General features: G+C 52.7%; 1 protein-coding gene across 2 annotated transcripts in view; it reads right to left on the reverse strand.

Annotated features, from left to right (window-relative positions):
* Positions 1-355: 355 nt before the first annotated feature.
* The window catches only part of EXD3 (exonuclease 3'-5' domain containing 3), a 93,523-nt gene continuing 66,535 nt past the window's right edge, over positions 356-27,343 (reverse strand). For both annotated transcript variants that reach the window (XM_066610702.1, XM_066610700.1), the window contains exons 21-22: positions 6,507-6,600; positions 356-1,031 (exon numbers count right to left, since the gene is read on the reverse strand). In XM_066610702.1, coding sequence (XP_066466799.1) covers positions 715-1,031; positions 6,507-6,600 — 411 coding nt within the window. In that variant the 3' untranslated portion in view covers positions 356-714. The remainder of the gene's footprint in view (positions 1,032-6,506; positions 6,601-27,343) is intronic.

The following is a 27,343-nucleotide window of genomic DNA, read 5'->3' on the forward strand; positions in this document are numbered from 1 at the left end:
CTTCTGAAGAGTGTGAGTCTGCGTGAGCCGGAGGAGCAAGGCAAACCCAGTCACGTAGCATGTTTGGGCTCCTTCGGGCCAGAGGGGTGGAAACTTGGATTTCGGGGCCTGAGGCCTGCAAAGAAATGCCACCGCTGGCCCTGAACCACCGCAATCTTTGCCAGGAGACCACAGCAAAGTGCAGGACTTGACGGGTCAGAATTTTGCGGCCTGCATGCAGGTTGTATGCAGGGCCTGACTAAGACCTTTCGAGGCCCCAAGCATTGGAAAAACTGTCACCCCCCCTTATGTAACTCAAAATAAAAGCAATACTATAAAACAAACTACACAACTGTAATTTTGTGTTTTTCTGAGAGAGGAAAAGAAATGAATTGAGGCTGTCTCTCTAAGCTCCAGTGCCTCTTATTTCAGAAAGGGAGCGTCTCAGAGCCAGAAGTCCAGCCGTCCTTCCTGGTGGCTCAGGGTGCAGACAGCAGAAAGGGACAAGATGCCAAGAGGCAGATTAAAAGTCTCGGGACAGAGTCATTTTAAAAATCAGCAAACCGTTACATACATAGCGCCAGACAGCAGGACACGTGCCCCCAAAGAGAATGTCCCCAGCACTGCCCCTGGACCTGTTCAGCATGGATACCAAGTGCGTTTCACAATCGCTGTTTCCGATGTGCAGAAAACCCTGCAGGGGGTGTGTCCTTTTCTGCAGCGACCTGCGCTGGTTCAGACCTGCTCGTAGAAGCTCTGGCCGTCTTCTGAGAGGTCCAGCGTCTCCTTCAGCTGGGAGGCCACGCGCCGGAAGTGGGAGCCTTCCCAGTACACCTTCCCGCACTGGCTGCAGCAGTAGAAGCAGGTCAAGCCTTTCTTGGACAGAACCCCGAGAGGGACGGCCTCCACCTTCACGGGGGTGCCACCGGGCAGCGTCGCTGACTCAACGTCCAGGTCCGACTCCTGCAGCCACTGGCAGTTTGGACTGTAAATGGGCTGCGGGGAGCCAAGGCAGAGGGTTTTGGCCTCAGCAGGATCTTCTGACAATCCACCTGGGGGAGGAGAGAGTATTAATTTTTCCTGATGGGCAGGGACTGGCCTGTTGCCATTTTGTCACCAGTTGGTCTACCTGCTAGCTTCTTGCACCCCTGCACGATTCACTGGTCCTTCTAGCCTTGCCTCACTTCAGTCACTCTCTCCTGGGGCCGGGGGTCCTGTCCTGCAGCCACTCCTGACACAGAGATGTGGCAAAGTTGACCTGTCCTCAGTTGCCTCTTAATAAGCTGCCTCTCTGCTCAAGTGCCCCACTCGGAAGGTGGGAAGCCTCTTGGTAAGGCTCATCCGGAGATGGAACAGGCAGCCTCGATTGAGAACAGGTATCTCAGGAGCTTCTGCCCAGTCTGTTTATCTCTCTCCTGGCACAAATTCTGGGAATTCCTAGTTTACAGAGACTTGACACGTACGAACTGCTCTCGCACCTTTGAAATGTGCAACACTCAAATAGTGAACCCCCGCTGCTCTGACGACGAAGCTCGCACATTAGAACCATTCCAAAGACATTTGATCCAAAGGGGAACACTGTCCAAAAGTGGGATTTATTTATCCTGTACTGGAATAACACATTCCAAGATAGGATTATTTTTTTTTTTAGTGTTCTTTGTATTGCAGATCACAACTGTCTGTTTTGAGAGTGCGATGAATGTATTGGAGAGGATTTAATTTTGCCACTGTGACTGTATGCAGTCAAAGCTGTTTCTAGAGGGGTGGAAGCTGTGAGTCTGTGGCAGGGAAAACAACCAGGAACCTCACGGCACTTTAAATGCTAACCAAGGCAGATGCTATTGTGCACTCATGGAAATACTTGTGCAGAAATAAATTTGTTAGCCTTTAAGCCGCCACAACGACTCACAATTGTGAGCTCTTTCTCCCTTTTGGAGGAACATTCTGTGCTTTTCAATGGAAAATAAACTGCAAAATACAAAAAATATTTATGAATAATGGCAATAAGAATACAGGGAAACAAACCCAAGAGCCTGTTGGCCTGCATGCACAGAGGCCACAAAGAAGAATCAAAATGTCATGGTGCAGGTTAGGACTGAGATATCTTTCTCCATAAAAGGGGCTTCCACTTTCCCTGCATTCAACTTGTGCTGAGGGAGATGCTCCTTCTCCCATCCTCCCTCTTTTCCCAAACTCAATTTCCCTTCCAAAAGAAAACCCCTTTGACTCGGAGCTGGCAAGGAGACCTTTCCTTGAGGGGACCTTTCCTTTCGCCCTGCTGAGCTTGTTTGCTTGCTGGCACTCTGCAGACTGGCCCCGGTGGCCTTTCCAAATGGGTCGCAGGGAGAAAGAGGATGAGGGGCCTTTGAAGGTCTTTGAAGAGAATTCCCTCTGAGAATAGAACTGGGGAGGGGTTGGGACAGAAAGAGCTTTACAAGCTCCCCATTGAAAACCCAGTCACTTTGAAGTGATGTGGCGTTTGCGACCCTTTGAAGTGCCACAGTCAAGAGAGGCCAGGCCAAATGCTCCGTGGACATCATGGTTTTTCTCTCTACCCCTCCACCGCAAAATATGAATCCCCTTTCCTTTGAGAGGCTCTGTCTGCTCCATCACATGTTCCATTTACGTAGCAAGCCCTCGCTCTGCTTTTAAAGAACTGTTTATTGTCCTAATGTGGAATTAATTTAGAATCAGGAGCTTGATTCTATCCCAACATTTATTTTGAAAATGCAAGGGGCTAGTCCTCATGGCGTATGGAGATAAGCTTGCAAAGTGAGTGAGTGATAACATTTGAAAAGCAAGAAGGTCTGCGATTTACAGGGGCCTTAACTGAGCATTCCACACCAATGGCAGAAACCAAATAAATTGTACACTTGCACAAACTTGGGCGCATGGATTTACTTCCATCATTTGGTGAAAGGTGCAAGGCCACTCACCAAATGATCCAGCTTTTCTCAAGCACCGAAAAGCTGGATTCTGCAACCTGCTGACGTCCTGCCAATTTGCACTGCTCTGTTTTGTTTTTGAGACTGCTCTATTTCTGCTGGCCGTGAGGAGGGAAGGATGAATTGCTATGCCTGGTATCTGAGAGTGGATGCATGCTTACACCCCACCTTTGTTGCTTTTATTACGATTAAAAATATTCATGTACTGCTTTTCAACAAAAGTTCCCAAGCAGTTAGAAGAGTAAATGTAAATGCAAAGTTGGTTCCCTGTCTCAAAATGGGGGGAGGGAAAGGTTTGGAAAAAGGCAGAGAAAAAGCACCAGCAAACACTGGTGGGGATGACGTTCTACCTGGATGAACTGGGACAGTTGCCCTCCCCCTGCAATGGTCTCCCCCTGGGAAATATAAGACAGGGATTGCTTAAAAGGTGCCTCTTAGCCCAGTTACGGCCATAAGGACTAGTAACGTGACTTAAGTAAATAAAATAAGAATATGGCTGAAGTGCTCAGGATGCTGAATGAATGTGCTTGGTCCTAGTGAACATGCTTGGAAAGAGGTTGGAAGAGCACTGGAGGGCCATAAAACTCTTTGCCCAAGTTTTAAAACACACCCTGGGAGTATTCTTGGGAGTCCAAAGGTCCCTGAGAACCTTTTCCTTGGCGAGAGATCACACCTGATAAGAGAAGTTATGAGCCTGAGAAAAAGTCGGAGTGCCGGCAACCCAAGATGCCTGGTTATCTTCCACCTCCAGATAACGGCGAACAGCCTCGGACAATGGACTCGGGTGCTCGGCTGCCACGTCAGGACTCCCCCTTCTCTAAGGTGCGGCTTGCTGGGTCAAAGCAGGAGCGACCCCTCCTGCATTACACCCCACCCCACTGCTCACTTTCATGAGGGACACTATTATTGCAACAAACAACCCCACAGTATTTCTAGAACAAAGCATCCACAGCACTTCGCATACTATGACCTCATACGCATCAACCCTATAAGGTCAAACTTGGCGTAATCTCCCTCCATATTGCAAGTTCATGGAGGTGGGGTGCGCCTGAGACAGAAAGATCATGGCTTTGTGGTAATTCTCTAGCTCCAAAGCTCTGTCTCAGGTAGACCAGTTCCCTCTCTCTCTCCGGCTTTCTAAGAAGTAACCAAGGACAAATATACGTACTGTACATGTGTGTCGGCAGAGAATTCCTAAACATTAAAGGCAGCCATCAACTCCCTGCTTACAGCCCCCCTTTCCATGTGCTTCCAAACCCCCTCCCCCAGCGATGAGACTGTAAGCTACTCAAGGCAGGGACTTGGTTTATTCCATGTAAAGCACTGATGGTGCTGTATTACTTACAACTCCCCCCTCCTGCAAAATATCTGCAAACCTGAATAAGGGTAGCTCCTGAGACCTGAAGAAAGGGACTGGGGCGAGGTTGGGGAGTGAAAGGGATTTAGCTGCTCCCCCCCCCACTAAATTTCCAGCCTAGTTTCCACCCCCCCATGCCCCCCCACCACCACTGCCAGCCTGCAAGAGGCACAGGAGGTGAAACAGGGAGCCTCCAGACCACCAAGCTGCGAATTCCAGCCATAGGCTGATCTGTTGAGGCTTGTTGGTGATTTCTGGCCAAAAACAAGAGCACGTATTTTGGGCCCCAGAAAAGGAAAGAGGGGCGGGAAACCTTCCTGAGCCCTGGGAAACCTGCACAATGCCTGGGGATAAAAATTCAAATGAGTAATTATACAACGATTAATTGTCCTTTAATAACATGTGAGTTCGTTTTCAAATAAGAGAACGGAGGGAAAGAGCGGGCGCGGGAAAAACACGGGAATGGGAGAGATTCCAGCAAGCGCCACAACTTGGCTTGAACCAGCGTGCCTGGGAGAGACGAGAGACGGGTTCAAATCCGCACTGGGTGGCCTTGGGCCCGCTGCCTTCTCTAAAGCCAGCCCTACCGTGGGGCTGCTGTGTCAAGGAGCAGGTTTCAAAAAGGAGAATGAAGGAGTGGTGGTCTTCTTCCACCACCATGCGGCTTCCCTCCATTACCTGTGGCCTGATTTGGCCACAAAGTCAAGGCACAGGTTGGCGGCTGCTCTGTGGCGTAAACACAGACAGCCGTGTTTGCTCAGAGGCACCAGAATTCAACCCAGGGTGACTGAGCAGATGCCCACAAGTTCACCAAACACCACTGCAGTCACATTTGAAAGGCCTCCACCGCAGGGGCAGGGCCAATTGCTCAGGTTCTCACCAGTGTTTGGGGCAACAACAGGTTTCTGAGGACTGGGCGACTGGCCCTGCCCGTGTGCTGCCAGGCCTCGACACATCACAGCCCTGCGGTGGGATGAATGCTCGGTAACACCGGCCCCCACAGACCACTGCCGTTGGGCTGAAAGGACAGCCACAGAGGCAGTTTGTGGAGCGAACCACTTGGCAAAAGTCTGGCTTCCCGGGTTCACCCCGGCGATGAGGTTCTTTGTCTCCACCGTTGTGCCAGAGAGCTGCAAGGAGGGGACTGTGGCTTTCCTGGGCAAAAGGGAGCAAGAAATTAAGGAAGCAAAGCTCCTCTTTCCCAGCCCCTTTCTGCGAGAAACCTGACCGACCAGCTCGGTCGGTTGTGGCAGCAGGAGGGGAATCCACAGCTTTCAAAAAAAGGAACGCTGACGAGGAGAAAGTCCCTTCTGCAGCAGAGCCGGGCACTTTCTCCGACTCCCACCCCAGCCCAGATTCAAAACCTTCCGGGGTCAGTCTTCATTCCGAGCCGTGGTCTGCAGCCCAGAGCTGCAAACTGGGGGGTGCCCAGGGGTTCAGAGACACAGCAGGAGTGGGTGGCAAAGATACTTCCCAGTACAGGCAGCCTAACAAAGTGGGAACGTGCCTTGCTGTGGGATTAAAGTGCACAGAAATCACGCTGCATCGAGGCCTTCTATTTTCAGCGGGCCTTCTTTGCCCCTTGCAACAGGGGAGGACTTAAGTGTCCGTATCCTTCAGGCAGCTTATTAAATACATATTTGTTTGGATCATCCAAGGAAAATTAAAGAGAAGCACCAAGGGTTTGCTAATTGCCCCAGTGCTTTGGGCAAAACTCTGGAAAGAAAGAAAAGACTGGTCTGAGTCCCCCCCTGGCACCAGGGGTAGCATGTCAAGTGCCACTCCTCCAAACACACCAAAAGCCACCCCCCCTTATCCGGTAGCCCTGGAACTGCTGCTCCTCCTCCCTGATTCAAAAAGGCCATGGGGAAGAGGAGAGTGGTGGACTAGAGCGTGGAGGAGAGGAGAGGAGAGGAGAGTGGTAGGCTAGACTAGCATCGTTCTCCTCCACACTACTACTCCGTTCAGCTCTTCCTTTTGCAATCTGGCAGGCAAAGGCGGAGAGCGCCTCCTTCCAAAACCACTGTCTGAGGCCTTGCTGGGAGCAGGTAACATGTGACTGGCAATTGGTAGAATCCTGTCTGCATTTTTTTTTTTTTTGCATTTTATCTCCACAAGTCAACAAAATTAGATGCTTTCCTTTTTAAAACAGAAGAAAGAAGACAAACACTCGGAGAGGGGGGCCCACAGGTTCCTCCTCCTGGCCCACACCCTGTCCTGATTACCTGTACTATCTTCCTCAGTCAAACACCCTCTCTGCTTCAGCAGTTGCACCATGGTCTCTTTGGAGATCTTCAGGTAATGGTCACCGTTGCAGGCCTGGCAGGAGAAAGAGAAGAGCCAGCTGTGACAACGGCACTGGCCAAGCGACCTGTGCGGTTTGCAGTTTTCTCCCTGGCAGGGGTTCTTCGAGAGTGCACAGAGAGCCCTGCCAGGTTGCAGCTAAGGTTCGCCCAGCCAAGCAGCCTCTGTCCCATATTGGCCTTTGGGGAGCCCATAAACAGGGCATGAAGGCAAGAGACCTCCCTAACCCCACAAGCCACTGGTCTTCCGTACAACACTGCCTGAGCATGGACGTTTCACACACCCAGGCTTGCCAAGTCTGACTGAAGCTATCCCTGGAGATTTTTTTCCTGACATGATACAGACTGTGAGTCCTTTGGGGACAGGGAGCTGTTGATTTTGCTATGAACACCCCTCTGTGAACCACGCTCATGAAAAGTGACATATAAATATTCTTAATAATAATATTCATAATGACACAGGCTTCCAGTGGTCACTTTGCATGGAAACTCACATGCCTCTTGCACATGTCGGCCATTCAACTTTGGGGTCCCGAGACACCCCCCCCCTCTTGTGGGTGAGAATCCAAGCAGTTGAGAGCTCCGCTGGCTGGGTCTCCCTTGCCCACCCCCGGGGAATTGGCAAGGAGGTAAAGGGTTGAGAGAAGAGCCCTGAACATTCCACACCCACCCGCCCCCAAGCCACACCTGCACTTTGGATGTTCACAAGGACGGGCAGCAGTTGTTTCGGGTTTCCCAAGGAACAAAGGGGAGGCGGGTTAAATTATAACTTGTGAAGACGACAGAGTAGGATCTTCTCAGGGCTGGGGCTTCTTGAGCAAACAAGGACAGCGGGGTTCTCCTCCTCGCCTCCCTCTTCCACTCCTTGTTTTAATGGCATCACATGCAAAGGTTTCGAAAGGGACCGTGGCGACCTACACCTGACTTTTGGGCTATGAATTACAGTGGAGGGGGTGCGGACCAGATCAGAGGTGCCAGGAAGGCTCTAGGCTGGAAACACCCCAGAAGGTGCAGGGATCTGGGAAGCCCGCAGGCAGGGGGTGAAGGCAAGAATTCACACCAGCTGCATCCAATTTTTCCACTGTGGCCAACCAGGTTCCTCTGGGAACCCCACAAACAGGGCTTAAAAGCAAGTGTTAGGAGCTTTGTACCTGGCATTTAGTGGTAGACTGCTACTGAACGTGGAGGCTGCACACAGCTAATCCAAGACAGCGGGCACTGTGCACAGTCTAGCTCCATGTGTAAATTCTTAGCTAGCTCTCTCCTGTCGAGCCACAGATTTATGAGCTTGCAAGGGCTGCTTAGGCCTGTCCGTTCAGGTCTGCTCACCTAGCTTCTCGTGAAAAAGAGCAGAGCGGTCTTGTAAGGAGCTCAGCACTGGCCTAACCGCCCAGGTTTGGCTGAGGCTTGTTTTTCTCTGCTCTCCTTGGAGATGCTGCTGGAGATTGAACCGGGATGTAAAACAGAGGCCCTGCCAGACCCTCCCCAGTGCATGGGGTGTGCATCCTCCTTAGCGCTCAGATAAAAATGTGCGGTGCATGCTCAAGACCCTTCTTCCTCCCTCTTGCCTGCTGCTCCAAGATTGAGCCTCCTGTTTCAGACTCCTGCTTTGGGGTCCAGGATTTCTAGCAGTTTGACACAGGGGAAAGCGGCTCTCCTTCCCAGCCCCAAATACCATCGCCTACACCATGGTGCATTGCAAGGGCTGTTTTTTGGGGTGCAATTTCTTCTGCAAGGGCATCGACAAAAATCAACAAGGCAGGCGTTTCCCCCTTTGACAAGAAGCCATTGAGGCATTTTTCATGAAGGTGAAGAGCTGACTGCTGGGTGCCTCCAATGGATGCTGGACTTTTTTTTGTTACAAAGGTAGCTCACAACTTGCCCTCTTGCCACATGGGCCTTGTAAAGTTTATGACAGTGTAAGGCAAGGGACAAAGGACATACATTCCCAGCTTTGCCAGCCAAGCAGCTCAGTGGCTCCTGTGCCAAGGGCAACTGGGTGCAGCCTCTGTTGCCCCCTGGCTAGCCAGAAAAACAGGTCACTTCCTTTCTCTGGAGGAAGGAAGTGGCAGTGTGATTTCACTGGTTATTCAAAGGAGGGAGGCCTAGTAGCTAAGGGGTGAGGCTAACCTGCTGGGTGAGCTAATAATTAGTAAGGATTTCTACAGCACAGGCCAAGCTTTCAGAGTGCTTCCCATATATAACTCAATAATGGTTACTACAGCCCTATGAAGTAAGCGAGCCCGGATGATTGTCACATTGCAGCTGCTGAAGAGGAGCGCTGAGGCCGTCACCCAGCAAGTTTGGGGCGGAGAGATTTGAACTCAGAGCTTTCAGGTCTTGTCCACGGCAACTACAGCAGCGCTCTCCCCGTCCTGGGGCTTGCCACCCCAAACAAGGGACGGGATGGAGACACGGCGGTGACTGCGGCTTCCCAAAACCACTTTGTCCCATAACCTGCCCTCTCCTCCAGGCTCTGAGTCTGCCAACCGACCCAGGATTGTGGGTCCCGTCCCGTCCCGCCCCACCCCCAGCGGTTTGCTTTTCTGACAAGTCAGGTGAAAATGCAGCGCAGGCCACATTCCCTGCAGCACCCTCTCCAAATCTGCTCAGGGATTGCTCGTGGTTTTATTTGTTTTTCTTTTCTTCTCAAATAAAGCTCCCCGGAGGGGTGTCCGTGAGAATGACTCTTGACGGGTTTTTGCTCTTCCGTGAACCTGTCATGCTCCGATTACAGGAGCAAACCCTCACCCAGGAGAGGCGGTGTGCAGCCAAAAGCCCTGGGAGCGCGTGTAATGAGGATGACACAGCCCGGGCTGTTCCGATGAGAAAATTCTCGCGGAGAGGCTGGGCCCCGACGGCGACAGCTCAGGCAACGTGACCCCCGCGCAGCCTATGGGCCCCGTGTGCCTGTTCCGCTGTGAGAATCAGCGTTTGCCAGGTGTGGCTGCAGCAGGACGAGGATGGCTGGGGAAAGCATGGACGGGAAGGCAAGCCGCCCCTTCTGGGCAGATGTGGGGAGACACCTGCTCCAGCCTGTAGATCAGAGAGGAGAGAGCCAAAGTTAGGAAGGGGGCAGGGAGTGGGGAGAACTAGAACCCAGGAGTTCAAGTTTTGTGGCTAAGAACGTTAAAACGTCAGGGGTAGCCCTGGGCTCACTGAGCCCACAATCCTGCTTTCCAGAGGGGCTGGCCAAGCACCCCAGGGGGACACCGATAAGTAGGACAGGAAGGCAACAGCCCCCCACTGCATGTCCCCAGCATTTGGTCCCCTGAGGTAGACTGCCTCTCGACACGGAAGTTCTTTTTAGCTATGCTGGTTACAATTTGGTAAACTCCGCCTAACGTCTGTGGAGGCCATTGCCCTGAAATGCAGTGATGGCCCACTGGGGCTCAGGTGGCTTTAAGCAAGGGCTGGACGTATTTTATCATTAGCCATTTAGCCATTATCTACGATGGCTAAAAGGGAACCTCCATGTTCAGAGCAATGTACCCTGAAACGCGGCTGCTTCTGGGCTGCCGGAAGGAGGGTGCTGAACGACACAGATTCGGCGTGGCTCTCGCAGCACACCGTGGCACTGGCCCTCTGCCTGAGCTCCAAGTGATTCCCAAGGAAAGGGTGGTGGGGATACCCCCAAAAGGAGCACGGGGGCAAGTGCGGCACAGGGGAGGAACAGTGCCCGGATTCCTGAGCGGCAGGACAAGGCAGCAGCTGGGTTGCCGGCCACACTAGCCCAGGTGAGCACACCCCAGGAGGAGGCGGCGCTGGCCTCCTCCCGCGGTTCCCACGCTCGGGCAAACCTCGCCAGCTCACCCTGAGTCACTGCCAAATCCCAGACGGGCTTTTCGCTGCCTCCTGAGAAACGGAACTTGGCTGCCACTCGGCTCTCCTGAAGCAACCCATGACAGAGCACAGGAGTCACAGTGGGCCTCGGTTCCCACGGCACCTTCTTCCCCAGCCAGCGGCAGAACAGAGCAGCAGCGCCCGTGGGGTTCAGGCTTGCCTGAGGAGGACCCACAAGCTGCTGCCGGCTGGTTTAGACCCAACGTCCAGCTCCCCTGGGCCGTCTTTCCTGGGCGGAATTCACACACATTCATCTGTTTTATACATTTCTCCCCGGCTTATTAAATAAAAGACCGAAACAATGCAAAGTAAAACCGTCTGAAAAGAAGATGAAAACTGAGGAAATCAGCAGAATAGAATTCAAATAAGAGCAAAGATGGAATCAAGAGGCATAAAAACAGCTCTTTGTGGGAAAGGACTCCTGGGGGAAAAGGAAGTCCTGACTATTCACAAGCAGGGAGGGAGCTTAGTTTCTCTGAGCAGGGAGTTCCACAGGTGAATAGGTTCCACCTGGGAGAGGCTGCTGCTCAGGGGCAAAGCCCAGGTTGGACCAGGAAAGATCTGGGAGTGGAGGGAGGGGCTGCAAGTCGGCACTGAGAATGCTGAGTGGTCTCTTGTGGCCCCCTGAGTGCAAAGCACTAGAGGCCACTGGCCTGGAGACCTCTGCAGTCAGAACAGAAGCTTTGGTCTCTAGAGCAGAACCTGGACGGTGTTCCGGCTTACAGACTCAACAGAGGAGGTTAGATGTACCCTATCAAAGCCAGATGCACACACTGCCTTTGCTCTGGCCAGCAGACTGTAAGGAATGGGGCAGAGCAGGACCAAGAGGCATGGAGCCCTCTCTCTCCCTGGTCTTCCACCCTCCTGCCCAGACTCAGGAGCACTGCCACCTCCTCCCAGGGAAGTTTCCTGCGAAAGGGGAGCCTGCTTCTCCTGCTCGGCTGGCTCCACCGTGATGTCACCATGCTCTCGGCGGTCACCGCTGCCGCTCTACCAAGTGGGTCAAAGGCAGAGGAGATGCAGGTCCAAATGCAAAGGACCAGTCCAAAGCAGGAGGCTTCCAGGAGCCGCCTGGGGTCAGTCTGGAGAGGGGCACAGTGATGGCCACAAGCAAGATGGCAGGTGTCTGGCTAATGGCAGCACTGGGCTCACCCAGAAGCCCTTGCTGGATGATGGGCACAGAGCAAACCCACGAGGCGCAAATAACTGATAATTGTTTTTGAAATACTTTGGATTATTAATCTCCCGCAGCTTAACATAGGCCACCCGGACCATGAAAAGGCAGGCCGCCAGAGCAGTCTGACTGCTCAGATCCATCCTGATCTCTGGAAAGATGCTCACCAAGCCAGGCCCAAAGGGGAACGGCTCAATTCACTGGAGGATTCTGGAAGATCTACTGGGATTAGCTGGGAGGGCTTTCGTCACAAGCACCCACTGAACAAAGGAGATCGCACAGGTGGACGAATAATGCCCTCCTCAGTGTCTCTCTCAGATCCTGCCCTGGGTCTTCTCACTGAGATGCTTCATCCCTGGGCTGGGAGCTGACAAGCTTGCCCCTGGGAGCCAGGAAGGCTGCCGTCAATCTGGACCAGTAAGTCACCTTTCTTTGCTTGGCACACAAGGGGCCAGACCAATTCCAAAGATGCGCAGGGCACGTGATCCAATGTGTGATGTACAAAGTCATTTTCTATGGAGCCAGACCCACCTTGGCACAGAAGAACAGCCAAACAGCCCCACCCCACCCCAGTCCAGCACCCTGTTTCCCCACAGTGGCCCATCAGCTGCTTCCAGGACGCCCACACAGACTGGTCGAGGGTCTTTCCCAGGCCTACTGGAGACTCAGCATGCATAACATGCTCTCACCCTCACTCTCCCTGACTTTCTCAGAACTAAGGAGAGCCTGATCCGCCCAGAGAGAAATATCTACAACAGGTTTGGATCATGCAGCAAAGGACAGAGTTTCGAAGGATGCCATAAATCGCCCAAGGCAGAAACTCAGGGATGTGTCTTCTCTCACCAGTATCATGGAAGGAGATCTAGGCCTTTCCAGTATCCACCTGTCAACAAGCTCTCATTTCCTCCTCATTTCCCTATCTTCCCGATTCCACACATTCCCTCTCTCCTGCTCCCTAAGACCAGACGTTTCCGTTCACCTGGTGGCATGAAACTGGCAGGAGGGCCTCACCCCGGCAGTGCCGGAGTGCAGTTATCACTCTGGGCTGAGCTGCTTTGTGTGTCTTGACTAGTTTGTCCACAAATCTCAGGGCCTCGGGTGTTCAGACGCGTTGGCAGCTTGCAGAGAGGTGCTGGGGCCGGTGGCTGGGTGGCCAAATTGTCCTCTTGGGGGACAGGCAGCCCTTCTTCCTGACCCCAAATGTGTGCAGCAGTTCAGCCATAACTGCTCAGCAGGTGAGCAGTTGTCAGCCCCACCTTCATCAGTAAAGGACTGACACTCTGGATATGCTCAGAGGTTGTGGCTCACGTTATACCCTAATTGGCATATTGAGATTTTAGGCCCTTGCCAGAAAGCAGAGGACACTAAGGAGGATTCTCGTGATAGCTGAAGCACCACCCCCTGCCCCACGCTAATTTTTATGGGTGGACTTGTAGCTGTGAAACCTCCTTAGTCTCAAAGGATGAGCTCTGACACATTCTAGCATAATGTGCTGGCTAAACAGGTAAAATGGAAAGCCCCCGAACAAGTGAAGAGACAAGCTCTCTCAGTTGCAGTTCCCACCTGTAACAACGTCCTACCTTAAAGGGCAATTGTAAGGGCTGCCAAAAGCACTACATATGTGTGTTTTTGAAAACCACGTAAGCTAGAAGCCATCACCCTGTCTTGTGGCAATGTGTTCCACAATTTAACGACGCTTCACGTGAAGAAGCGCCTTCTTTTGTCTTGCTCACCTGACCGCCCGTTCAGTTCATTGTAGGATGCAGAAACCAAACCTGACATTGACATGATGTTCTGAGAACGGGGAGAAAGACTGGTTGATTCATCAGCTGTCTCTCAGCCAACTGTTTGAAATCAAGCTGCCTTGGTATAGGATAGGGCAGTACATCAAAGGGTTAGAGCGTGGGACTATGACTGAGAAGAGCAGGATTCCAATCTCAAGGGTGAGTCATGCTCTCTTAGCCCAACTTACCTGGCAGGGATGTTGTGAGAAGGGAGGGAAAGGACCATGAATGCTTCCCAATTACAGCAAAGCAGCCTGCCCTTGAACTCACCACCCCAGGAACACAATCTGCACTCCTCGAGGGGGACCTGATCAAGGGAAAGTTTGCATTCCTGCAACCCTGCTCGAGAGCACAGCAGGTCTCCAAGCTCTCCAGAGCCAAGACCACGGCTCTACCACCCCTTTCTCCGCTACTGTTCCAAAGTTAGTCACACATTTCTGGGCGGTTTCTCATGCATAATGCAGTATTCAGGCTCTGCTGGGAGCCAAACATTCACACCAGAGATGACCTGCTGCTGGTATTTCTCAATCTGGGCTCTGATTCCAAATACCAGGCTTGGAGGGGGGAAAAAATGTGGAAGGAACAAGGCTATGCTGCTCGCTCTCTCTCTCTCTCCCTGTTCCCCTTGGAGGCAAAAGGTGTGGGAAAGTAAACCAATAAGAAAATGCATTTAATTAGTCTCATTTGCATACAAGCAGGAGAAATTCACCTGGCAGGCAGGAGGGCTCCATTTGTGGGAGGGGGGGAGAGGCCTAAAGAAACCGATTAGCATTCACAGGGTCAGGCGTGGGTCATGGGGGGGAGGAATGGGCCAAAAGGGATGGGAGCAGCATGACTTTGTAACCTAACAGCTCCAGCTGTGCCCCTTGCAGGGTTTCTCAGCCTTGCTTATTTTTTTACAACTGGCGCACATGCATGCATGCCCCCCCCAGCGCCCCCAGCAGACAGCCAAGAATGCTGGGCCATGCTCAGCCATCCAGTCTCTCATCTTGGGTTGCAGAACAGGAGAGGCAAAAGGAAGCACTGCTTTGTACTCTGCACAATTAGCACGTGGAACCGACTGCCACGAGATGCCACGAAAGCCACACTAGCTTACCTGGCCCTGGAAATTTAGAAGGAATGCTGCCACAGGTCAACACAGCAAATGTGGTCTGGGGGTGCAGTGCGCATAAGTATCAAAGGACAGCTTCAGACAGACTTCTTAGGCACAGCTAAGTGCTTTGGACCCACGAGCAATTTCTGACTGTTTCTCCCCTTTCACTCAGTCTCTTCCTTCCGTGCTGGTTCACAAAGTCCCTTTGAAAACTTCTCACCTCTGGTTTTAAAAGCAAAGGGGGGGGGGTGTCTGCTGTTCTGAGATATGGGCCCCCCCTTGACTACATGCCACTGGCAACAAAGTCACATCCGACCCTAGTCAGATATTTGTGTGTCTTCCCCCCCCCGCCCCAGCAATGTATAGGAAATAGATGACAAGCTCCCCTTTCCTGGAAGCAGTGCACAGTCCACCACCCGCCCACCCCATTAACTGGAGGGAGAATTTGAGGGCAGTCAACGCCCCAGCCATACCGTTGGCCAACAGACCTGCCTAGCTGTGGGCAAATCCCTAGCTCTGGGCCTTTCTTTTCCAGCTGTGAAATGGGAGCCACGGGGGGGGGGGGGGGAACATGGCTGAACAGGCTGCAGTTTCTTATATCTGGAGTTTCCAAGATTTGTGTGCCTCTGAAAGGGGCCGCCCTAGGCAGCCACCTACTTACAGGGCTGCAGTTTCTTGGAAGAACCTGCAAGAAGCTGAACCGTGGGGTTGAAGAACTGCAGGAGAGGCGGGGCTCGGGAGGGGCAGGCGATCAAAGGCCAATTGTGTGAGTGTTTTGGTCTCCAGCTCTCTCTCCGGGTTGCAGTGAAAATATTTTTTAAAAGGCCCCTTTCTGTTCCCATCCCTGCCACACCTCGGGGTGCCCTACACCTGTAACTTGCCACGCCTGCTCCTGGCTCACCTTGCCGCATTCCTGCCTGTGCTTGCAGCTCTCCGGGCTGCATCACGGGCTTCACCCCTTCTGCCTTCCTGCGAGATGCCATCAAAAGTTTGTGCCCTGGCCATTCACTTACACGGGTGGGTCACCTGGAAGCAGGAGCCCAAGGGCAAAAGGGTCCAAACTGGCAACTGATCCAAGGGGCCTTGTTTTGAGCTGAGCAAGCCAAGGCTTGGAAGGCTGGCAACAGTGATTCTGCCCAGTGAGTCGCTACCAGGGGAGAACAGACACAGGGGTTAAAGTAGCCTTTGTCTAAGCTCCGAACTCATAACACACCATAACAAGTACATCCCATTTTCCCCAAACTCTACCTTCCCAATGTGTGTTCCAGGGGTCAATACCCTGACTGTAAGTGTCTCAGGACAGAGACCTGTCTCTTTACTCTGTGTAACACAGCATCTATACCGGTGGCACTATATAAATAATGTATAGACACTTTGCTCCTAATGGGAACAGCCTTGGGATCAAAGGCTGTGTTGGTGGCCTGGTGGGAAGCTCCTGGAAGGCCAAACCAAGTCCTTGGGACACCCCTGGGACATGCAGCCCAGAGAGAAATCCTCACCCAAGAGAGTTGCCATGCCAAAGGCAGCATCTGAACCCAGCTCTCTTCAGTCACAGTTAGATCCTGCTCGCTTCTGTGAGTGGGGGCCCTTCCCTGAGGCAAGGCAGTGTGGCTGCTTCATGTGGCCGCAGAGACTGGCGGTTCTAAGCCATGGGGGGGGAGGCAGAGCCCACCAAGAAAGGCCTGGCGTGCAAAGAAGCAAGGCTTTCCCACCAGGTTATGCCAAGTGCCAATCAGCAGAGGGGAGGTGCCGTTTTTGTTCTCTTCCTCAGGGTATGGAGAGGCACCGCAGTGGGGCCCAACCCCTAAGGACCGACCACAGTTGGGTGTGCCCCCTAGAATACTCCCCCAAGCCCTCTGCAATGCACAAAGGTTCTGTGCTGTCACGATTTGGGGCGGAGTGGTTCCCTCCAGGTTCAACCTGAAAAAAAAACAGAGCCCCACGTACACCTGCCCCCCTTTCCTGGAGGGCTGCTGGATGCCTCCCTCCATTTGTTGTGTGTGTGTCTCTCCCTCTCTTTTCGCAACATGACAGGGAGCTTGGCGGAAGAAAAACGGGCACAGGAATATATTTTTTGAAAGCGTGAGAAAGGAAACCCCAGCGAGGCCCAGAGCGATGTAACCAATCTAGCGGAAACAATACGCCGTGGAGAAGAAAAACCGGTTTTCTCGCACACAAGGTGGAACAAGCTGGGGGGGGAGAGGGGGCGCGGAGGAGCAGTTATTTCACTGCAAGTGCTTGAAAAACAAGAGAACTACCACCGCCTGCCTGTTTCTCCACCCCTTTACGCCTTGATGGGACTTGGGGGGGGGCTTTGAAATCAAGACTGGTCTGCCCCCACCCAGAGGTCTGCCTTCCACTCATCCCTGTGTGAGAAAGCGGCAGTCTCCTCGGGAGCTGCAGATGAAGCCTGGGGGTCCGGAGGGTCTCTGCTTTCACTTGGAGCAAGGTCCTAGGCCCAGCTATACTGAGAAGGTTGCAGGAGCAACATGCTTGCTGGAGTCTCACGTGCTGGGGCGGGGAGAGCCTGGAGATTTCCAGTGGTTAGGAGATAAGGGATTCCAGCGCCAGGTGTGACTCCTAAGCCCTCTCTGTAGACAGCAGGGAAGGCAGAAAACTCCCGCAGTTCCCAAAACCTGGACTGTCTGGGCACATGCATTCATTCATTCATTCATTCATTTACTTATTTATGCGTGTATTTATTTATGCCCTGCCTTTCCACCACACTCAGGGGCACTCCAGCTGGCCTGTAAAATCACACAGTAAATAAAACCACCCTAAAAGGTTAACATGAAAGCCATTACAGCAGCAGCACCCGACAGATTCCAATGAATCACAGTTAAAATTGCATCCCATAGAAAAAAAGAAAGCCAGCCCCCCAATGCCTGCCTTCAAAAAGTCCCCTAAGGATCCCTCCATCGCAGGCTCACCTTTGTCACAGGGGTGCGGTGCTGAAGTGGCTTTGGGCAAATCCCAGCCTCTCAGGGTCTAATTGACTGTGTCAATGCAGGGCCTGTCTTTTCGCGACCCTCCCCTCCTCTCAGGGCCACGCTGGAAACAGCAGCCCCTCCACACTGGCGAACGCTGCGCCCCAGATGTTTCCAGCTGCTGGTGGGCTGAGCACCTGCACTGCAGAGCACGGCAAGGTCAGGCTGCTGCAGCTTTGGGGAGCCCGTCAGGGACAGGAACCTTTTGGTGCTTTGCTCCTCTACAGAGGGGGCCGACCGTCTGGAGACAGCCAAAGATTTGTGGCCTTTAGCTCTATTTGTTATTATTATTTCATTATTCCTTTTCACGTTTTTATACCATCTTTCTTCCAAGGAGCTCAGGCTGGGAGATATTTTCTTTCCTTTAAATTGGAGCCCTCCGGCAAGTACCTCTGTAAGCAAAGAGGCCCAAGACGAGACACCTTTCTCTGGATTCCTCAATGCCAGCTTGGGTGTTATGCAGAACCCTTCGGCAGGTTGAGCTATGAAATTAACAGACACTGATCCTGCTACTGTCTGTCACTTCCCCTCTTGAATGTTGAGGGAGACCCTTTTAGGGTTTCACACATTAGTTAGTACAGGTTGGCCCTCCTTGTTCGTGGATTCAGACCTGCAGATTTGACCCGGAGGTCTTCTGACGGGCCGGACTCCTGCTCTGGAACCAGCAAGGATACCAACCCATCATCCCTCTCTGGCTCTCCCCCACCCCGTCTGTCCCATCCCGAAGCCCTCCCCTGCTGATCCTCTTCTCCCGGGCCAAAGCTACAGACAGATGTGCACCAGGACAGCCATGCAAGAGACGCAGAGGTGTATTTCCAAGCTCAAAAAACTGCTGCTCAGTGTTTGAGACCTAGCCTTATGCCCTGGGGGTTCACCAGGGAGACAAAAGACGAGTTTGTCCGATAACGTCAAGCGGTTACGTTCACCTGTCTGGGAGTCGGGAGTGGATGGGGGGGGAACTGGTCCCTTTTGCTTGCTTCCTTAAACTGGAGTTCCTGTACACACCATAAACTCAAGGGATGTGCCTGTGTTTGGTGTTGTCTCAGACTCCATCCCTGTGCAAATTCTAGTTCTATTGGAGCCAGCCTTTGGATATGCAATTCCCAACATTTCTCGGACTTTTAATACCTGGGCATGCTTCTTTTCTGGAGAAATACTGCACACTGCTGTCCAGAGACAGAGTGGCAAGAGCCCTTCTCTGCTGTTGGAATTCAGAGGCAGACTGGCTCTGAACATGGACGTTTCATATATAACCCTATATAGCCATTGATTAACTCCTCTTCCTCCTTTATTTCCAATCACCTCACTAGTGGCCATCACAGTAAGTCTGAAGCTTTCTTTATAACAGCCTTAGAAGGTAGGCCAGAGGGCCATTCCCAGAGGGAGATCTGAAGTGGGAACTCACTCGAGGTCTTTTGCTCCTCTTCAGATGGCCCTGGTTTCGATTTTCGCAAACAACAGCGTCAAGCAGGTTAGACTGAAAGAAAAGTGACTGTCCCAAGGCCACCCAGCCGGCTTCACAGACCAGCAAGACTTGAACCCATGGGTGCACAAGGACTGGGCCTTCCTGGTCCCAACCTGGCTCTCTAACCATTGCATCACACTGTCTCTTACAGCACTTCAGCCTTCAAGTCACTCTGCCAAGCATTCCATAGAGCCGAGGGCCTTAGTGGGATCAGACTTGAGTCCATTTCCCTACGAAGCATTTCTCAAGTTTTTTGTGCCAACTTGCCTTGGGGGAAGGGACAACTTGTGCCCCTTTCCTCTCTTCTCCCCCCCCCCCCCCAAAACAACAACAAGGAAGCACCACGTTCCTGATGAAAGACTACTGGGAATTGGAAAGAAAAGGAAACCAGGACAAAGCTGCAGCAGTGTGTCCTCTCCTTGATGGCCGGCTGGCGTGCCCCCCCCCAAGTCCTTTTGCCAAGGAAGTGACAGTGTGTGTGTGCATGTGCGTGTGTGTGTGTGTGCCAGCATTAAGAAGTGAGGGACAGGGCTGGGTGCTGGTGAGAAGGGAGCGCTTCCCAGGACAGAGCAAAGGAAGTGTCTCCCCGTGTGGCTCTCACCTCCGAGTCCCAGGGTGTGAGAAGCAGGCTCTATTATGCCCTCATTAGGAAGTAACATGCTGTACAGACCTTTTCACATGAGAGAGAGAGACGGAGCAGCAACAAAAGGCCTCGACCAGTTTCCCAGGAGCTGGGAAACTGGAGGAGAAAGCTTCCCGGGGCTGGGATTCTCCAAAGCCATTTTCCAGAACGCTCCAGGTTCCCAGGAGGCTTCTCCAGGAGAAGGTTGTGAGCAACAAGGGCAGCTGACCCACCCATCCTCCCTGCAGCCCCAGGCCAGTGTCGGGTGCGCACGAGGCATTCTCAGTTCACATGGGTGGACACTGAGGTCCACAATCTGACCAGCGGCCTGGGGTGAACCACGTTTTGCAGAACCCACTGCAAGGCACAGGGGTTCCACAGCAGACAAGCCATCATGGGCAGTCTGAACTGAACTGCCCTGATTTCGACTAGAACCCCAAAGCTCAGTACCTGAAGCAACATGGCCAAACAGGAGCCAATGACCTCCTGCACCCCTGCTGATATATACATCCAAGTCTACCTCTCCAGATCGGGGACTCTGAGACAAAGCTCTCACAGGAGCCAGCAGAGCTGCACAGGCCAATCAATACTCCCATTTCACAGGTGAGGAACAACTGAGGTTGACAGAGAAACAATTGGCGCAAGGCAGATAAATGCCTTTTCTTCCACTTGTACTTCTACATTCTGTCACTTAAGAAACTTGCAAATCTGTTGCAGATCGCCCAGAGATCAACCAGTAGATCCTGATCGACCTTCCCTCCACTCAGAGCCTAGAATAAATGGAACGTGCAGGTGCAGGGGCAGCAGACCTCTGAACGGCAGGTGGGGAAAGGGCAGGTATAGGCCGTTTCTTTTCCCAGTCTCCTTGGACAACGTTTTCCTTTCTTCTGCCTGCCCCCAAGAAACCCAGGGGCAAATCCTCACCTTGCAGGTCAGGCCTCTCTTTAAGCCACAACATCTCTGCAGCGATGACCAGCCTGCTTGGCCTACGCCCGGTCTTTCGAGCCAGGAGGCCAACACACTCTCGTTGCTGCTGCCTCCCAACAGGACTTTAACTGGCGACCCGGGAGCTGCTAAGCCTCTCTCTGTAAACAGAAGCAGGCCAAGCATCACTCGTGGCAATAAAAACCCTGGCATTTCGTTTCCTAAAAAGCAGCGCCGGCCATTTCTGTAGCCAAGCAGGGCCTGTTCTCGGAAGCAATGAACCGCGCGGCTCTTTCTCGGAGACGGGGTCCTCGACGGCAGCGGGGGCAGGGAACGCTTCCCTGTCTGCTACCTGGTATGTGCTTAGCTATCCCAGTGGGGCACGACCGGTGGGCGGCAGACGGGTGAGAGTGCTCCTGCCTTCCCTTGCCTGCTCCCCACCACTAGCTCTCGGGTGGCATAGTAATAATAATAATAACAACAGGTATTTATATACCGCCTTTCTTGGTCTTTATTCAAGACTTTATTCAAGGCGGTTTACATAGGCAGGCTTTATTAAATCCCTTATTAAATAGGGATTTTTACAATTTCAAAGAAGGTTCTTTCTTTCAAGAACGACTACATGCAAGGTGTTACACTCCGATCTGGCTTCACATTCTGGCCTCCATCCTCCCACGCTCAGAGCAGATGGAATCGCTCGGCTTCAGCTTGTCAGCTGCTCCAAGGTCGCACGGTGCCAGTGGCCTCGAACTGGCGACCTTGTGGATGTTATCTTCAGGCAGACGGAGGCTCTACCCTCTAGACCAGACCTCCTGCCCCAACATAGTAGGCAATGTTGGGTGGCAGCTGTAACGGCAGAAGGTCCTGCTCCCTCCCCCCCAATGCAAGATTTCATCTGCCTTTGCTCTCACCCGGAAGAGAGGGTGGCAGCCATTCCTTTCTAGAGGCACACAGAGGTGGTGCCTTGAGAGTTGCTAATTCTCTCTCACCTTGCCTACCTCACAGGGGTGAGGAAAGAGGAGGTGAGCCAACGGTAAGCTGCTCTGAACTCCCTGGAGGGAAAGCAAAGATGATGATGATGATGATGACGTCAGAAGTTCACTGCCACGCCTCTGGTTTCAAAACCAAATTCTCACGTTTCCTTATCAGCTATTGCCAGATCAGGCTTTTCTGCCTCTTATCGGAGGTGACCCATCTCTGCCTCCATTCGCCACTCAGCAAAACTCTGATTATTCCTGCCTGTGAATTCAGCTGACAGCAGAGATGCTCCATCCCCCTGGGCTCTGTAGGGCTCTGTAGAAGAGACTCAGAACAGTCTCAGGAGACACGGTTTACAGCAGGCAAGACAAGAAGGCACAGGGTGTGTTGTGTTCCTTCCTCCTGGCAGGCAGAAACTGCAGTCGCAGACTTTTCAGGGCCTGCGCGCTCTGCTCCGGCAGCCACTATCCACGGCCTGCAGGGAACAGAGTGCCAGGCATTCTGGCCTGCCTTTTCCCGTCAGGAGCAGCAGCAGGTGGGCAAGCTGAAGCCCAAGAGGGCAACTAGGCAGGGCAAGTCGGTCTGCTCGCCAATCCTGCTCAGTCCACCGGGCCACTGCAAGTACCAGTGCAAGTCTTGACTGACATCCCAAGCCAGGCTTTGGCATTTTGGTGAGCGTTAAAAAATTTCTGGCCTGAAATTAAAATGGAAAGCTTGCTTTTGGCATACGTGTGAGAGTCTAGTCGCTCGTCTTCTGCACAGCCTGGCCCTCAAGCCTCTGCCTGAGTTGCTGTCCTGCGTGGAAGGAAAGCAGCTCAAAGTAATAGCCCAACAGGCAGCCTCCTGGGGTGACTGGACATTTTTAAAATAAATAAGCCAGGATGCTTTGAACACTGCAGTACCATCAGTGGCCAACCAGATATCTCTGCAAAGGTGCCACAAACAGGTGTCAAGGCAACACCTGCTTGTTAGAGGCATCCAATTTTCTGGGTAAGCTGCCACAGAACAGGGAGGTTCAATTCCCAGCCAGTAGCCATCCATAGATGCATTTCCCATGAATTTGCCTACAGTCGCTCTTAAAGCCAGCTGAAAGCTAGCAGTTCTGACAGCAGCTTGTGTCAGTTCCACGGACCGACCGACATGTCAGGGGCTCTCTCGGGTCTCTCCTGGACCCACCCGGTCATCTAATCGGGCAGCCCTGAGTTCTAGCATGACAAGCAAGGAAGAAAACCCCCTCTCTTTCCCTTCCCTCCAGGCGCAGGACTCTCAGGCTGGGCCCTTTCGGGTGTCATGGGTCACAAGAGGGATGATTCTTTTCACAGCACTTCATTCATAATCGCCTGCGTTGGGGATAAACAATGGAAATTGGCTTCAGGTCCTGAGAGAGTGTGGGCGTTTGGAGCAGCCGTCCAAGAAGGGAAACTTTCTCGGTTTGCTTTTATTCTTCGCTCCCTCTTCGGATGTTCACAGCATCCTGCACATTTTGCAGGAAACCAGCTCCATCAATGGGCAGGTGGGTAGCAGGGGTAAGATTCCTTGGAGTCGTCCCCCCCAGGAATGCAGCTGCAAAGCCCCCCCCCCTCGTCACTCAGGCTGCTTGCCCAAACACCCCCTCCCCCACATAACCTCAGCTGGGAGGGGATGCCTGGCTCAAATCCTTCCCTGGAGCCCCCGGCAAGGCTGACACTTCCAGTTTAAACACCTGAGCACATGAGGGGTGCGCACCTTGAAGCAGGGGGGCTGGGGCAGACGCTTGTTTCTGAAAGGGCTCTTCATGCCCGCCCACCAGTGGTTGTCAGCCATGATGGGCCAAGCAGAACTTCTGTGCTCAGACGTTTGCCACAGGCCAAACTAAGGAGAAGACTTTTGACTACAAGGCCTGCCTCTGGGCTTCCTGGGGGCATAAAGTTGCTCCCCAGTGTGGACTAGGCAGACCTTTGACCTTATCTCGAAGGGATATTCATAGGAGATCTGACCTCCTGAGCTGGGCTGGCCAGGACCGCTTGTCTTTAGCTGGTTTATAAAGGTATTTCGAAGGAGTCTCAAAAGCACTCTACAGATTGAATAACAGAGGGGGTGACATAGAATCAGGAGATATAACAGAAGAGATATCTATTGTCTTTCTTACGCGTTTGTGTTTTTAAGGCCACAACTACAAAACAGATCTTAACAAATTTAGCATCAAGTCCGAAGGCCCTGAAGCTGTGAAGTGGGGGCTACAATTTTTCACATTTTAGAGGTTCTTGAGCTTCCAAGGGTCCCATGAGACTGAACAATACCACAGACAGAAAGGGGAGAGTTGGCTGCAATTTTGTCCTTCAGTTTTCTGTGCCACTCCAGAGCTCCTGCCCAGCCAGCTAAATCTCGGCCACTCCTCTGCTCTCGCTTGAAGGGATCAAAGCCAGAGCTCCTGCCGGATGGCTTGGAGGAGGCCCACCCAGCCGGTCTTCCAGGCTGTGAGGCATCTTTGGCAGGGATTTCGTCAGGCAGTGGGTGGGTCTCCGTCCTGTCAACAGGAGTCCCAACACAAGAGTGGCTTCCGCTGGAGGAATGTCCGGCATCTCCCTGCATTCTTTGCCCAGGCAGATCAAGGATGCGAATGGGGGAACGGGGATGGTCCTGGGCGGAAAAACAGTCAAAGGATTTGGAACAGGAGGCCCGCGAGCCAGGCTTGAGTCACTTGAGGGACCTGAAATGGTTAATGGGAGGGGGGAGGGAGAATGCCAGCGCTGTTTGCCCCTCTCCGGAAATCCAGGTCTTACCTACTTAAAACAAACGTTCCAGGAGCAGCCCAGCAAAGCAAGCAGGAAACAGCTGGCTTTGATTAGCCAGACTAATTTGATGGCTCTGATTGTTTGGGGGGGGGGAACCCATGTGGGGCACAGCAAAATTTTATTTTCCATAGGGGGTGGAGGGTGACCTCTGTGGCAAGGCCTGAAGGACAACCCCACTGGCCACTGGTTGCTCCCATCATGGAGGGATGGGGTGGCAGCAAATCATTCATTTTTTTAACACATTAACATGGCAGCAGTTCACTGACACCAACACTGGTCCTGATTTGACTCTGAGCCCCCTTAAAGTGAGCCCCCACAGATATGCATTGCAGCCCTCTTCAAAAGGTTGGTGTCTTGTCCACCAGCAGGAGGGAATTCCAAAACTGGGGAGAGGTGGGGGGCCACTGATGACACCTGTCTCTGCAGCAGGAACTGCCTGCCTGACCTCCATGACTAAGGCCAGAGCCAGAGATCTGTGTCCACTGGGCAAAGGGGTCTACCTGGGGAGCTCAAGTTTTAATCCTGGGACCTTCTTCCTGCACATTTGACCACTGGGCTACGGCCTTGCAGAGGTGTTAGGAGCATCAGGATGGAGCAGCTGCTCTGTTCCCCTGTGACCTGATCCCTCCAGCCTCTCGGGCCACAAAACGCAGCTTCTCAAGACCGGCTCTTAAACTGTCCCAATCCTTTTCCCCACATTAACCTGTTTGCATTAAATGCAGGGTGAGCCCCTCCTCCCACCCCAGAGCTCTGGGAACAAAACCTGTTTCTATTGCTTGTGCCACTTACAAACCACAGTTTTGCTATCCCATTGTGCTACAATCCAAAGCTGTTTTCTTTCTCTTTTTTTGGTGAAAGGCAGAAGAAACAAAAAGAAAAAAGGGGGGGAGCAAAGAAGAGACCCTCCCTCCCAAAGTTAATCTCATTAGATTAAACTGTTCTCCAAACAGATGGAGATAGAAGGACCAGGGATTTCTGGAAGGCCTGGGAAGGGGTGAGGATGGGCTGTGGGGCGCCAAGGGTCAGGGCGGCCAAAGGGGCAACTTGGTTTCTTTGTGTTGCACAAAGCTGCAGAAAAGCCAGGAAGGCAGAGTGAAAAAAAAAACCTTAAAAAACCCACCACCATTTAAAACAGGCAAGGAAAGAAGTAAGAAAAATGTGACAGCTTTCCATTTATGCCTGGTGTTTACAGAAGGAGATGGAGGTGCTTACGGTGCATTGGGAATATCACAGACAGGTATCTTGTTCTGAAAATGCAGAAGCACAGTTCTTGCTTGTGAATTTCGAGTAGGAATTAAACCTGCATTGAACGCGGATCCCCTCCCTCCTTCCCTTTCCTGTCAATTTTTACTGCTTTATAAATCACACGGTGAGAAATTCTCAAGTGTCTCATGCCAGAGCACAGGAGGGCAGCGGTTCTCAAATGTTGTAGCACCAGGACCCACTTTTTAGAATGACCATCTGTCAGGACCCACCAGAAGTGATGTCATTAACCTGGAAGTCATGTCCTAGATGGAAGCGATGTCATCAATTTAGGCTCCAAACCTAAGCCAGGATCAGCCAGAGGTCCCACTGCACAGTGCCCTCATGCAGAACTCGGAATTCAAAGCAGGAGGCAGACTTGGGTCCTTCTCCAACCGCACAGCCCTCCCCCCTTGCCAACGTCCCGTCTTCCCACCTATCCAGGGCAAAGCACCAGGCCTCTCTCCCACTGTATTTTCAGCTCCATATTTTCAATGGTGGCTGAGCTAGGGGCTACCTAACCCATCTGAAACTGGCTTGAAACCCACCTAGTGGGTCCTGACCCAAAGCTTGAGAAATGCTGCCGCAGGATGCTTAAAGTGCTTCTTATTGCGGCTCCCTTTACAACAGCCCTGCAAGATAGGACTGAACGTATCCCAAAGGGAGGGGAGCAAGTCAGAAAGCAGAAGCTTGGCTCAGCCTCCTGGGCAGAGATGCAGAGTTGGGAAGGAAAGAGAACAGGAGTGTGCAGCATTTCCCTACACAGCTGGTTTGAGACATACTGGCCGGGAAGACAAAAATCCGGCCACCGGCATGTGCGATTCCGGCAGGTTGGCAAGGTCGGATATCCGCAGTCCGGCTGCGCAGCCTGCCACACTTGTTCCCTCTCCGCCTTCTTGGCTGTGCGCAGCCGAGGAGGGGAAGTGTCAACCCTGGACTGAGCCGAGAGAGCGGCAGGGAGGCCCATTTTCCTGACCGGCAAGGGGGGGGCAGAGGAAGAGTGCTAGGCCAGGCGGACATGCCTGCTTTTGAGCAGACGGGGCCCCCATGGGAGCCGAGTGTGAGAACCTGCCGACTGCTAAGCAGTGTGGGAAAGCGGGGGGAAGGGCCGGCCGGCGGCTTTGAGTCACAGCGAAAGCAGTGGGAAAAAAAACAGCCTCCGAGAAGAGAGAGAGAGTGAGAGGGGTGTCCACCGCTGGGAACTTCCCCACTGAGGAGAGTGCGTGTTCTAGTACACGTGGGCAGTGGGAGAAAAGGGGGGCCTCGTGCAAGCAAGCAGCTCGCCGGGGGTGCAAGAAGACTGACCTGTGTGCTGGGAAAAGGAGGCCTGCAGGTGCGCGCATTCCAAGATCACTCGAGTCTGACATGGCGTTCAGATTTCCACGCCGCCCCTGCCTGCAACTGCTGCCACATCTAGCAGCCCCACTGACTCCTCACCTGTCATTCTTCCCAACTGCGTTTGCAAAGCTGCTTAAACCAAAATGCCAAAGAGAAAAGGAACATAAAGAAGCAGAAAGGGGGAGAGCTGAGGCCAACTCCTGCAGCCTGTGGCTTCGTGGTAGAACACAAGCTTGGCACTGGAAACGGCCCTGGGTTCAATCTCCAGCAGGCTTGGGGGGCGCTTTTGCCGGGGCAGATGAGGCGGAGCTTGGTGGCCCCCTCCAAAAAACGCTCGGGCCCAATGAAAGCTGGCTTTGTACATCTATCTGCCTCAAAGCAACCACATGTTGCTATGTCCCCAGATGCGGACGGGGGCATAGGCTATGGATGCAGAGCAGTGAGGGGGAAAGGAACTCTCTACATGCTCAGAGTAGAAGAGCAAAAAAAAAAAAAAAAGGCACGAGGGCAAGAAGAGAAGCAAAGGAAACCAGAG

This window comes from Tiliqua scincoides, chromosome 16, assembly GCF_035046505.1.
Source record: "Tiliqua scincoides isolate rTilSci1 chromosome 16, rTilSci1.hap2, whole genome shotgun sequence".
Classification (NCBI taxonomy): domain Eukaryota; kingdom Metazoa; phylum Chordata; class Lepidosauria; order Squamata; family Scincidae; genus Tiliqua; species Tiliqua scincoides.